At 40.3% G+C, this 12,095-nt stretch overlaps 1 protein-coding gene and 1 non-coding gene across 3 annotated transcripts; one reads left to right on the forward strand and one right to left on the reverse strand.

The window, feature by feature from the left end:
* Nucleotides 1-1,968: 1,968 nt before the first annotated feature.
* Nucleotides 1,969-11,714, reverse strand: LOC145404494 (uncharacterized). 2 transcript variants are annotated; one of them, XM_080276055.1, is made up of 5 exons: nt 11,612-11,714; nt 7,931-8,077; nt 5,597-5,770; nt 3,638-4,770; nt 1,969-3,042 (listed from the first exon to the last, which is right to left on the reverse strand). In XM_080276055.1, exons 1-5 carry the CDS (start codon nt 11,669-11,671, stop codon nt 2,862-2,864), a joined length of 1,695 nt encoding a protein of 564 aa, XP_080132181.1. In that variant the 5' UTR covers nt 11,672-11,714; the 3' UTR covers nt 1,969-2,861. The 2 variants fall into 2 exon arrangements, with proteins under 2 accessions (XP_080132181.1, XP_080132183.1); XM_080276057.1 differs by lacking the exons at nt 7,931-8,077; nt 11,612-11,714 and adding an exon at nt 7,060-7,140.
* On the forward strand, nt 10,649-10,766 carry LOC145404552 (5S ribosomal RNA). Its single transcript, XR_013898208.1, has one exon. It is a non-coding gene; the product is annotated as a 5S ribosomal RNA (ribosomal RNA).
* Nucleotides 11,715-12,095: the final 381 nt, after the last annotated feature.

Below are 12,095 nucleotides of genomic sequence, written 5' to 3' on the forward strand. Positions count from 1 at the left end.
AGGATACTGTATGAGTTTACTGTATTCTCATCATTACTATCAGAGAATCTGCTACATTATTCAGTTGTTATTTTATTTATACATATTATTTACTCGTACACTTGGTGGTTACCTCAAGCTAATGTTGTCACTGTGGCTCTAGAAACTCAGCTGGACATATATATGGTATACAAAAACACATCAGTTACAAAAACTTTCTTGTTTTACTTATGAAAGTGTTTTAGTAACTGTCCTTTCAAGAAGTATATAATAAGATTGTTTTGTGACTAGATTACATAAGAGCTTGAAACCAATGATGTATTTTCTAGTTTAAACTAGGTTTCTCCAGGCAATTTTATTCTGCTAGTGAGAATATTCATTTGAGAGGATAAATACGGTTGAGAGGGGATAGATACGGTATAGTCCTGATTATTTCTTGTCACCAGCCATCAAAGTAGGGCCCCAAACCCATACATTCTTTGCATCAGCATGTCATCATAATTCTGAAGGAGCAGTAAGTCTTTAGTGCAGTAGAGTACACCAGCTAAGGCCTCCCCCCCCCCCTTTTTTTTTTTAATTAAGCAGAGGAACTAATCACCATAATTAGTTGGGGTATTATGGGATTGGCATTTTTACTGATTTATCATTTTTACACCTTTCAAGTTGGGGAATTCACTGCTTTAATGAAATTGAAGCCTATGACTGATGGAGGTCAGCTATTAGTAATTATATACTGTATGAAAGTTATTTCCATATTATGTTGCCATCAATCCAGTGATTTTATTTCATTCATTCTCTTCCTTTTTATTCAGCTCAGAAGAAACATTCTGAACGAGTCTTAAGTATACAGTAGATTGAATAGAACTTAAATTAATCCCATTCACAACAAAACGAGTTATATGGTTATATGGAATCCACCCTGTATTGTAAATGGTCTCCTGCAGTATGAGAAACATTAGGTGTATCACTCAGTGTAGAGCCACCTGAAGTGGAAAGAAGAGTACTGTAATAAAAGTGACAAAGAGGGAAAGAAATAAGGAGAGAGAAGGGCTGACAGAAAAAAGAACAGTAGAAGTGATGTGGAGACAAGATGAGGTGGAAAGCTACATGATTGAGGATGGTGTATGTTGGAGGAAGGGCAGCCTGATGGAGGAGGACAGGATAATATGGAGGGAATTTGTTTGTGGTCCCCTTCCCTGGGATTAAGAGTTCTCGCTATTGATAGATAGATTTATGAATTATTAATTACAGTACAGTTACTTTGCCACTAGACAGGTGGAGTCGCTATATCTGCCTGGGTAAATTTTTTATGGTATCTTGTTTGTTTCCTCCAGACTGTTTTATTCATCTTAAGAAAGACTTCATGCATTCAGTGGGATAATGGAGACTTTCTTATCTAACTCCTCCAGTTTGAAAAGTCACACCTGAACTAAATAAACTTGTCAGTAAGAAGTAAGGATAAATTTAAAAATGGTCCATCCTCTTCTGTCTTTCTTTACTTCATTCTTTCCTCTTTCTTCTGCCTGCAGGTGACTTTACACTCTCTCTTGTGTCTTTCTTTCCTTCATTCTTTCCTCTTCCTTCTGCCTGTGGGTGACTCTACACTGAATGACAAGCCAAATGGTTTCCTGTACACCAGAAAACCATTTACTATGCTGGGTGGTAACCATATAACCAAATTTTGGCTCCTGGTGATTTAGTGGGTAATAACGGTGCTCCAGTCGGATTAAGCCGGTGAAGGTTTATATCCAAGGGGTGGTTGGAGTTTATTGCTCATGTAATGCCACTCAGGGATGAGTGAGGCTGGTCACACTCATCTTAAATACCAGGACCAACTTGCCTAGTCCCGGTCTCCTACGCTCCTCATGGGGCAACATAGGATTAGATGATGGATGGATGGTTATTGAATTCATGGGGTTAGCGGGTGGAAATGCTTCAAACGTCGATCACCAATATCTAGCCACGTACAGTAATGTCAACCTCTTTCCATGGTCATTAGTTTGTTTAAATATTGTAATAATGAGGCCCACAGATTCTTATAATTTATTAATTTATTATGTATATGTAAGACAAGGTTATGGAGAAGAATTGGGGTTATACTGTAGAGGTATATGGAGACAAAGTAGCACTGGAGGAGGCTCTGTTATGGCCATGCCCTGAAGAGGTATTCCCATGAGGGAGTAAGGTGTCAGAGATGATAAGGATGATGAACATTTATGACTCTCACCAACACCTGTATAATCTCCTGTACTCCAGTTTGATACAGTTGCACCTTTACCTACAAACTTCAAGAATTGGTTAACTCAAAAAATATAAGCAGAAATCCAGGAATACTTGAGAGCCAGTATGTACAAATTATTGATGAACACATGAATAGGTAGAAACTGAAACATCATTTTTATACCAACTGTTTCAATTAAATTAATGTCAATATTACAAGATTCTGTACAGTATTTTAATACAGTACAGGGTATTATAATACAGTGTTATATAGATTTAACAGTAAAATAATAAATTCTTTTTAAAATATAAGTTCATTAGTAGGGGAGCAACTGTAGGTCAAACATTAGCAATTCACTGCACCTTCAATCTCACTCATTTTCATCACATCATCTTTGCTTCACTTGCTATAACCCTCACTTTCTCTCTATCTCTACTATATGTATCTATATATATATATATATATATATATATATATATATATATATATATATATATATATATATACATACATACATACACACACACACACATACTGTATGTTACACTCTTTTGCCTACTATAACTTTAAATAAGGTTATAGTCTTCACCATCTAGGTCTTTTCACACTTGGACAACTACATACATAACACACTCTTGCTGACACCAAACCCACCCTCTCCTCATCTCTTGGCTTGTTGTTTCTTCAGCTGTTTTAGCCTCATCATCTTCCTTTTTTTTTCTTCCTCCTCACGCTTGATATCCTCCAGATCTTCCTGTAGTCCAACCTTGGCTGAGTAACGTTCTTCCTTCTGAAGCTGTGAGAACGATGCCTCCATGTCATCACAGTCATCATCATCATCCCTGCAAAAGTTAGGTCAAAAAATTATAGAAGGTGTAGATAATGTGTTTACGTTCATCATTATAACTTGTTAAGTGGAGGCACAAAATTATACGTGTGCACAATAATTATAAAAGGTGTAGACAATGCCTTCTGTTCCTGGAAAAGCAGTGGGGACACAAAATTTTAGGCTCATCATATCACAAACATGGATTATGGAAGAATTTGAGCCAACTGTCTCACAATGTACAGTATATGAACAGACAAAAGATGGTACATACTCTTCTTTTAGAAGCTGTGTAAACAATGTTTCCACATCAAACTGTTATCCTCATGCCATTTTAGGAACAGTTTTAGGCATTCAAAAGTACAGTAACTGTTCACATTAAAATACATACAATTATATCATCATCATGACCTTTTTCCCCATATAAGAAAGGACTGGGTAAGATCTAGAAAAAAAGTTTAAGAGAAGGTATGAAAATGGGAGAGCTAATAGCAGCATGCCCAGTGACATGGGCTGCTTGCTGGATGAATTACAAACATACAGTATGTTGGATATGAGTAGCATATTTATACATTATGCAAAACAAACTAAAAATACACAAATATACTCACTGGAATTTGGATCTGTCATAGCCAAACATCTTGCTAATCTCACTTCTGTAGTCCAGTTCCTCATCTCCATCGTCAATGAAGTCATCCATTTCTGAGTCATACTCCTCTTCGGAGTCACTCTCAATGCGTCTCTTGGCTGGGGGAAGGTTGACCTGTGGTTTTCTCCGCACATCCGAGGGAGGAAACTGGCGGCCTCTGTCATTTGCAGGGAATTTTGATGGCTTCTTTGGAGTAACATCTTTCGTAGGAATCTCTCTCGGCTTTGGAGGTTTAGTGCTTTTAGGAATCTCAGGCTTTGTGAATTTGCTCTCAGGTTTTGGCTGAGGAGGCTTACTGACTTGGGGCTTTGACTCCTTGGCTTGGGGTGGAGCACTTTGCTTTTGACCAAATGATACAGCAAAATATTTGGACCTGTCAGTAGTTTTGGGCTCGGGTTTAGGGCTTTCCAGCTGTTCTCTCAGCTTACTGCTCTTTCCAGGTTTCTGCACACTTTCACCGTTGTTCTTGGACTGCTTATTTTCACCATTCTTTTTAGACTTGTCAGCAGCATCACCAGGACTTGTCTTCGTGTCGTCCTTTTCAGGTTTCTTCTTTTCCGGTGGAAGTTTGCCCATTCTTTTTAGCTTCCTCCTCCTCTCGTCTTCAAGCTCTTCCTTCTCTTTGGCAGTCAGAGGACGCTCTATCTCCTTCTTTTTCTCCCTGTCTTTTACCTTCTTCTCTTCTATTATGTCTGGTATGGGCTCCTTTTGCTTGTTTTGTGCAACTCGCAGTAGCTCCTCAAAGCTCATTGGTGGTGGAGCATTTGTTTTAGGTTTATGTTTATGTTTCTTCTTTGATTTCTCCTCCTCCTTCTCACTCCTTTTGTCCTTTCCTTCTCGATCCCTTTCATACTTGAAGTTGTTATGCTTGTCACTCTTGTAGTTTGTTAAGTTTACGTTGACTATTGTCTCCTTTGAGGACTTGTTGGACTTCTCAAGCTTCTCAGACTTTTCAGAGGTGCTGGGGGCTCCATCATATTCATCACCATCATTGATGAAATCTTCAAACTCTTCGTTGCTTTTCTGTCTGCGCTTTCTCTTGCGAGGCCCTTGCTCCTCCTCTTCTTCCTTCTTCAAGGTGTTGATGACTCGGCTCTGGAAAAAACAGACTCGTATCCTTATCTCACCAGAACATTCATTCACATTTTCCTATCACCATAATCATATGGAACAGGTCACTGATATTATAATCACGTGTAAGAACAAAAGGTTTTAATTAAACCCTTCATTATGATGGTGCATTGCTTCTAATTCCAAACTGTTTTATTGAAAATAGGAATTCATGAAGGCTAAATATAAACCCCCCGAATCTAATACAATCAAATGACATGTTTCCATATTGGGAATCCCCATATTTAAGTTGGCCACGGCACAATGGCTATTATCTATGGACTGGGAGCTCAATGAAGTGCCAAAACCAGCCAATTACTTGGCTTGAGGGCACCCATCATCCACTAAATGTTGTACTGCCTACTTCTTCCTTCACCTTTATCATTCTTTTCTGTGACTTCTCTCCTCTCTTCCTGTTTCTCCCATCTTTCCATAACCAATTATTAGTCTTCTTTCCACTCAAGGCAATTCTACACTGAGTGACAAGCCTAAAGGTTTCTTGTAACCCAGAAAACCATTTACAATGCTGAGTGGTACTGACACAACCAAATAACAGGGTGATGGTGGCCTTGTTACCTGGATGGAGATGCAAATGTGGCATTTGTCCAGGAATCAACCCTCCACTCTTCCGCATATCTCACTCTGACAAAGTGGTCTTCCGCAAGGGAACGTCAGTTCACTACATAGGATGGCCCTTTGGAGGCAACTGCTTGCCTGTTGTTTATAGTTCTGCTCAGCCAGACAGACTGAGGTTACTCAACAACAGTAATTCATTTTGAAAAGTCCTAAGGTGAATAAAATTGCCAGGTACCTTAATCTCATCGATGCTCCGCTTATCTGTCTTCTTGATGAACTTGAGCCTGTCATCTTCGGGTGTGTTGGCGTACTGATTTGCCAGCTTGCTAAAGATGGTCTGGCTCATGGTGGACTCGTACCCGTAGTCATCCTCATCACACTGCTCCTCACCCTTAGCTGTTGTCAGATCCTGCCACAAAAAGACCCACATCATATTCATCACAGTCTATTTTATGTATCTGTCAAACTAGTTATCTAAAGCCAGATGCCTTGTATTTTAAGTGGTTTTAGACATGTCATATCTTTTTTTCCTTAACAATGTTTTTGTATATTACACCTTAGTGTGGTATCCCCTTGTTTGTTACTGATGTAAACTACAGTATACTGATATTAAAATGATAAGTTGCATGTAACATAAAGTGAAAATAGACTGCTAACTGTGAACTGTTACAAAGCCTCCTATGCAAACTAGATACAGTTCTTAATTCCAGAAGAGGTGATGTGAACATTCCGTCTTCTCAATTACGCACCACCCACCCATAAACTTTTCTTTGTCCATCCACCTCATCCTTGGTTTCTCTCTCTCTACTTCTCCACTTTGTCCTTCCACCTCATCCTTGGTTTACCTCTCTCTGCTTCTCCACTTTGTCCTTCCACCTCATCCTCAGTTTCCCTCTCTCTCGTCACCTCTCTCACATGCTTTCTTTTCATCAACCTCAAACTCTCCATTCACAACACAAGGCCAGATAATCTTGGGAATACTCTTCATAAAGCTTTCCAGCACATCCACATCAACCTCCCAATAACTGTACTTCACATAAATAACTGGGGGTGCGTAGAATAAAGAATGACATGGTGAAATAACGAAATGTGTACAACCATCAACAGAGTGCCCTAGTGAAGCAGGCAATACACTCATTCACCCACTATTCAATGTTTGTTAATTCTTGGCACTATCTCAAAGGTCAACTCATCATCATCATAACTTATTTTTATATCCCAGCATTAAAGGTATGGTTGGCTAAGGACCAGAAAATGTGGAACAAGAAAGCATGAAAGAGGGAGAACTACTGTCAGCATGCCCAGGTAAAGAGGCCATGCACATGCCAATAAAATTCCTACACTCCTAACCGTATGTACATACAGTATTGATCATCATCATCCAGACCGCCTATCCCACTACAAGGTAGGGTAAGGTAAAACAAGATATTAATCAAATCTGCCCAGTCAATTGGGCCACACTATCATTTGATTACACATTTTTTTTGGTCAGGGATGAGTGTGACTGGTCACTCTCATCTTAAATGTCAGGACCAACTTGCCTAGCCCCAGGCTCCTATGCTCCTCATGGGGCTACATGGGATGGGATGATGGATGTTTAGATTAATACAATAGTTTTGCTTCCCACTAAATGTCATAATCATCAAAACAGCATATATAGGCTATAGTGGTCATGCATAGTAAACCAACTTACAGTACCTTAGCATCATCAAGTACAGCTTTTGAAGCACCTTTACTCATGTTGATCATGGCTTTAACACGTTTCTTGGATTTTCTGTCTTGTGCTCGTAGGGCCAGTAGGTTCTGAAAACAATTATAAAAAAACAAAAATTTAGCCCCAGCACCTAAAGATCTTTCTAGCTGAATAAACTCATGTGAAGGAACTAACTTCAAACGTAACACCCCCATCCTGAATGCTGCACTGAAACAAGACATTTGCACAAGAATATACTATATTGCCATTTAAGAAAAAATTAAGGAATAGGTGTACAGCCATGGTATTGTCTTGGTCTGGACTGAATTACAGGTAAATGAATAAAACTTCAAGATTATGAAAATGTCCAAGTTGAGGTGCATGACCCAGACTCCACCCCCCCTCCCCAACAGCTTCGTATCACATCATATCGTATTGTTTATAAAGGCTCCGACATGCTTGCAAGCATCAGCCCTGGTCACCTAATGGAAGATCACTTTTCTTGATCTCTGGTAGCTTCCTTACTCAATCCCTCATTCCTGAGGTCACACTCGATTACCTCTGGTAGCTTTCCTATTCAATCCCTTATTCCTGAGGTCACACTTGATTACCTTGTCCCTGGTCTATTTCGATCTGCCTCATGCAACCCTACTCCTGATGTTCACACTTCTCACTTTCTGCATCCAGTCATGCCAAAACCATATAGTTTGTTAGGACTAATTAGCAGACTTTCTGGACAGAGTCTGACACACACTAAAATCTCATCAACCTGTAGCCAGACACGTTGATCCACAAACAACTGCTTTCATGTACCCTTTATCCTCCACCTTCAAGCTGCTTTTCTCCACCTCATTTTAAATAACCACTGTGCCTCACCTCCTTCTTCTTCCTGGCCTCTTCATTCTCCTTCAGTTTCTCCTTCTCCATTCGCTCCAGGACTGCATGGACGGCTGTCAATTTTGGACCAGGCCGGTCCACCTTCTTGGGTCTTGATAACTTGGTGGAGAATCTTGACTTTGCAGCCTGTGGGCAAAAAGCAATTAAGTACATCACTATGGTGACATCTTTCTAATTTTGATAATTCATCATCATCATCATCTGGATCTCCTTTCCCACCCTAGGGCAGAGTGAGGAGTGGCAATGTCTAGACAGTCCAAGTTTGCCCAATCCAATGGGCCATGCTTCTATTCGTTCACCATTCAAGCCCCCAGAATCCTGGCTGTATCTGATACACCAGAAACATTCACCATGTTCTACAGTTTCACATAAGTGTATCTGATAGTCAGTCCGGACGTTGCCACGTTAAAAAGGGGTGCCAAAAATTACTGATTGTGCACTTCTCACAACGTTCATCCAGCCAGCTCGATCTTTTGTCAGTCCCCTGGCCTCACCGATTCCAAATTTTTATTAGACTTCTATTAAATGATATGCAGCAAAGGACTGATCACAAGTAATTAGGAGGTTAATCATGGCTACATCTAAAGCCTCTCTGCTGCCATATCAAATTGTTTGATGATAGTAGGAAGAAAATTAAAAGTACATCACAGGCTTGGTGGGGATAAGTCCTCATAGACTTCTATTAAATGATATGCAGCAAAGGAATGATCACAAGTAATTAGGAGGTTAATCATGGCTACATCTAAAGCCTCTCTGCAGCCATATCAAATTGTTTGATGATAGAAGAAAATTAAAAGTACAGTACATCACAGGCTTGGTGGGGATAAGTCCTCATTTCAACCTCTTCACTTCAGTGATTAAGCATAAGTAAGCGAAGCAATGTTTACTCTATGTTCAGGTGAGAAATGAGCGGAGACAACACGACACTGCCCAACCGCAATGGTTTTCAGAGAGTAATAGCGTTGGGTCTGGCTAGTACTTGGATGGGTGACCGCCTGGGAACACCAGATGCTGTTGGCATCCCCATGTGTCAAGTGGGGCTGGTGGAGGATTAGTGCCCCTCCCTGTAAAACAATTAACTCTAAGCCCTTGGCCACCCCGTTTGGGATACATGGCGTCTGGCAATGAATGAATGAATGAATAGCATTTCTGCCATGTGAGATAGTGAAGAGATTCTTTCAGCAGGTAGCACATACTGTACATTCAATAACTTTTGTTTTTAGCTATATATTTACTCATGAGACCAAAGAAAACCCTTGGTATCCCAGCTTTCCAAAGGAATGAACCAAGGGCTTCAACTGACATGCTCCACTATGAAAATGATTTTTTTAAATTTTCCAGTTGTAACACTTTTCTTGCATGAATTCTAACAATTAAATATTGGATATTATGCTCATGTATGTGTAATTCACCGGGTCGGTCAGGATCACTTGATGGTCGTGATCGTCAGCTTTACCCTCCCGGAAGGGAGCTGAGAGCTTATATAGTCCGATCTAAGGGCAAGGCTGTGACCTTCACACACGCACACACCCGTCCCCTTGCTCAAGGGGGACAGTAACCACCCACTTCGTCAGTGAAACTTTTCGCAACCTGAGCGAGGCGCGAACTCCCGTCCACCAGTTGGCAAGCGAGAGCATTACCACTGCACCAGCGAGCGGTGTGTGTGTGTGTGTGTGTGTGTGTGTGTGTGTGTGTGTGTGTGTGTGTGTGTGTGTGTGTGTGTGTGAGAGAGAGAGAGAGAATATTTTAGCTCAATTATTCTTCTGTTATTGTTGAACCTCTCCAGAAATTTTGAAAGTTTAGCAACACCAAGATGAAATTATGATGATGGGCGTATGTACTAATGCTTGCTCGCTCGTCAGGTGCCCATAAAGCTTACTTTACTGGCACAAAGTCTGGCCTCACTATGTGAAGAATTGCCAAAACGATGTATAATTAGTTCTACCCGACCCTGCTGAACGATTGCGAGAACCACCATAGCGATAGTAGGATCCAAGCTCCATAAACACTGGCCAGGTTATAAGCCCAGTCAGTGGAGTGACATCATGAGCTGTTCTCCATAGTCACTCATTCCACTTATTTAATCTCCTTCAGTGCTTTTATTTTTTGTGACCTACGAGTTTATTATTTTCATTTTACTTGTTAAACCCAATTCCTGTTTTATACTTCTTTCATTTACTCTGATCTAGTTTTCTTACTTATGGTATACTAATAGTGGTTATGTAACATACTGGCATACTGTCAGGGAAGGGGTAGGGTAATAACACTGTAGTTCGCTTTACAGGTAATCGGTATCTCACTTTAACTTTTAAAAATATGTCTGCATACTTTACAAAGTCTAATACCTTACTTACAGTAAGTACCGGTAAGAGCCAACATTCCCAAGGATGGTCTTTACACTGCTGTAGTACACTGAAATACATGTGTGTGAATTCCCATGATGATTAATGAACATACAAGAACACAGTATCTTTCCAAATACCTCAATGGGGTATCTGATGATCTTCAGGTCGTCCATTCAGATCTGATAATCTCTTCAATTGGAAATTACTCTCCCATGGAGTGTGGTGGTGGGAAAAGATTGATTTGCAATAAGAATGATAAAAACTGAATAAATGGCGTGAAAAACATTAGAAAAATACAGTTTCACTGCTGAAGTAATAAAAATTTCTTGCCATATAAACAGATGATATTTCAGGCATTGCCATACCACGTTGAGTACACCGCTTCCCGTCCGATCAGCGAAGTTAAGCAACGTTGGGTCTGGTTAGTACTTGGATGGGTGACCGCCTGGGAACACCAGATGCTGTTGGCATCCCTACGTGTCAAGTGGGGTTGGTGGAGGATTAGTGCCCCTCCCTGTAAAACAATTAACTCTAAGCCCTTGGCCACCCCGTCTGGGATACATGGCGTCTGGCAATGAATGAATGAATGAACATACCAGGATCCCATAGCAGTCAATCAAGACTTTACACTACACATGCACTGAAACTTAACGGAAGGGGGCGGGGCTGCATTCTGGCATGAAAATTACAATCCTCTAATTGGATGTAAATTCAAGTCTGGTGCTGATTGGTTCTCTTGAGTTTTGAAGAAGGCTGCTAGAGTGACAGGAGAATGAGGTCAGCACACACAAATATCTTCTTTACTATTCATTTGTGACAAAGTGTTATAGAAGAAAAGTGTGTTCAAATGTTGTGACATAAATATACAGGACTTGAGAGTGCTTGATTTCCAGTTCTGACCTGCTAATTATAAGTGTTAATGGCAGTGTTTACCACCTTTGAGAACAAATTAAAAACTGCCATTATCATATAGCTAAGGGTTATTAAAGTTCCAGAGCCACCTCGTTATTTACTTAACAGTCAATACCATTTACAAATACAGAAACTTTGGGTGGTATATTAGAAGAGCACAAGAAGAGGCGATTTCCCTTAGTTACTCCTCCCACCCCACTCGCCTAATAGGTTTGACATATTGAAAAGGTCGTACCAGCTTTTACGCATCAAGCCTCTGTGTACGCATTAGCATTACTTATTAGGCAAAGTACATCCCGGTAACCATACCCGGAAACACTCGACAGAAAACGTGTGTAATGTATAAATAGGTTAGGGTACCATACTGACTTGACAACACCAGCCCCATCATCACACCTCTTACCTCTTGTTTGTTGTTTTTGTCATTGTCCTTGGCCAGTTCTATAAGGTAACTGAAGTCCATGGTTGTTGTACTTTTCTTCTACAGCAATAGGGACACGATAAAGAGGCAGGTGAAGGATTTAAGTGAGGAAATACGAAGGCTTTCCCTGAACTCGCGCACTCTTTCTGTTGCTGACGAAGAATGACGAGTTGGAGCTTTCGGTTAGTACACCCAAGTACACAATCGTTTACAGTGTATTTCGGTTCTGCGCTCACTTTTTTATTATAAATCACAGTAATGCTGCTCGCTTTGTTCAGATAATTTTTGCATGGATTATTAGTTCATTCATGCCATGTCATACTCGAATCTTCCAGTTCCAGTTTCAATATGGTAAGTCCAGAGTCCTTCCAGAATCTTCTTGCTCTAAAGTTATGTTAGTTTTATTTTCTTTTATATATACTGTATTTTTCTGGATACAGTGACAGAATGAAGCCCCGTATGTTCA

This window comes from Coenobita brevimanus, chromosome 63 (genome assembly GCF_032717465.1).
Source record: "Coenobita brevimanus isolate Jiangsu-jjx chromosome 63, ASM3271746v2, whole genome shotgun sequence".
Lineage (NCBI taxonomy): Eukaryota > Metazoa > Arthropoda > Malacostraca > Decapoda > Coenobitidae > Coenobita > Coenobita brevimanus.

Bases quoted from the DNA above. Each gene is read 5' to 3' on its own strand.
- LOC145404494 (XM_080276055.1), bottom strand. From the start codon at position 11,671: ATGGACTTCAGTTACCTTATAGAACTGGCCAAGGACAATGACAAAAAC. The intron at 5,771-7,930 runs GTGAGGCACAGT...TTTTTGTGGCAG, and splicing joins AGGCCAGGAAGAAGAAGGAG to GATCTGACAACAGCTAAGGG. The intron at 4,771-5,596 runs GTACCTGGCAAT...TGTTTTTTCCAG, and splicing joins GGAGCATCGATGAGATTAAG to AGCCGAGTCATCAACACCTT.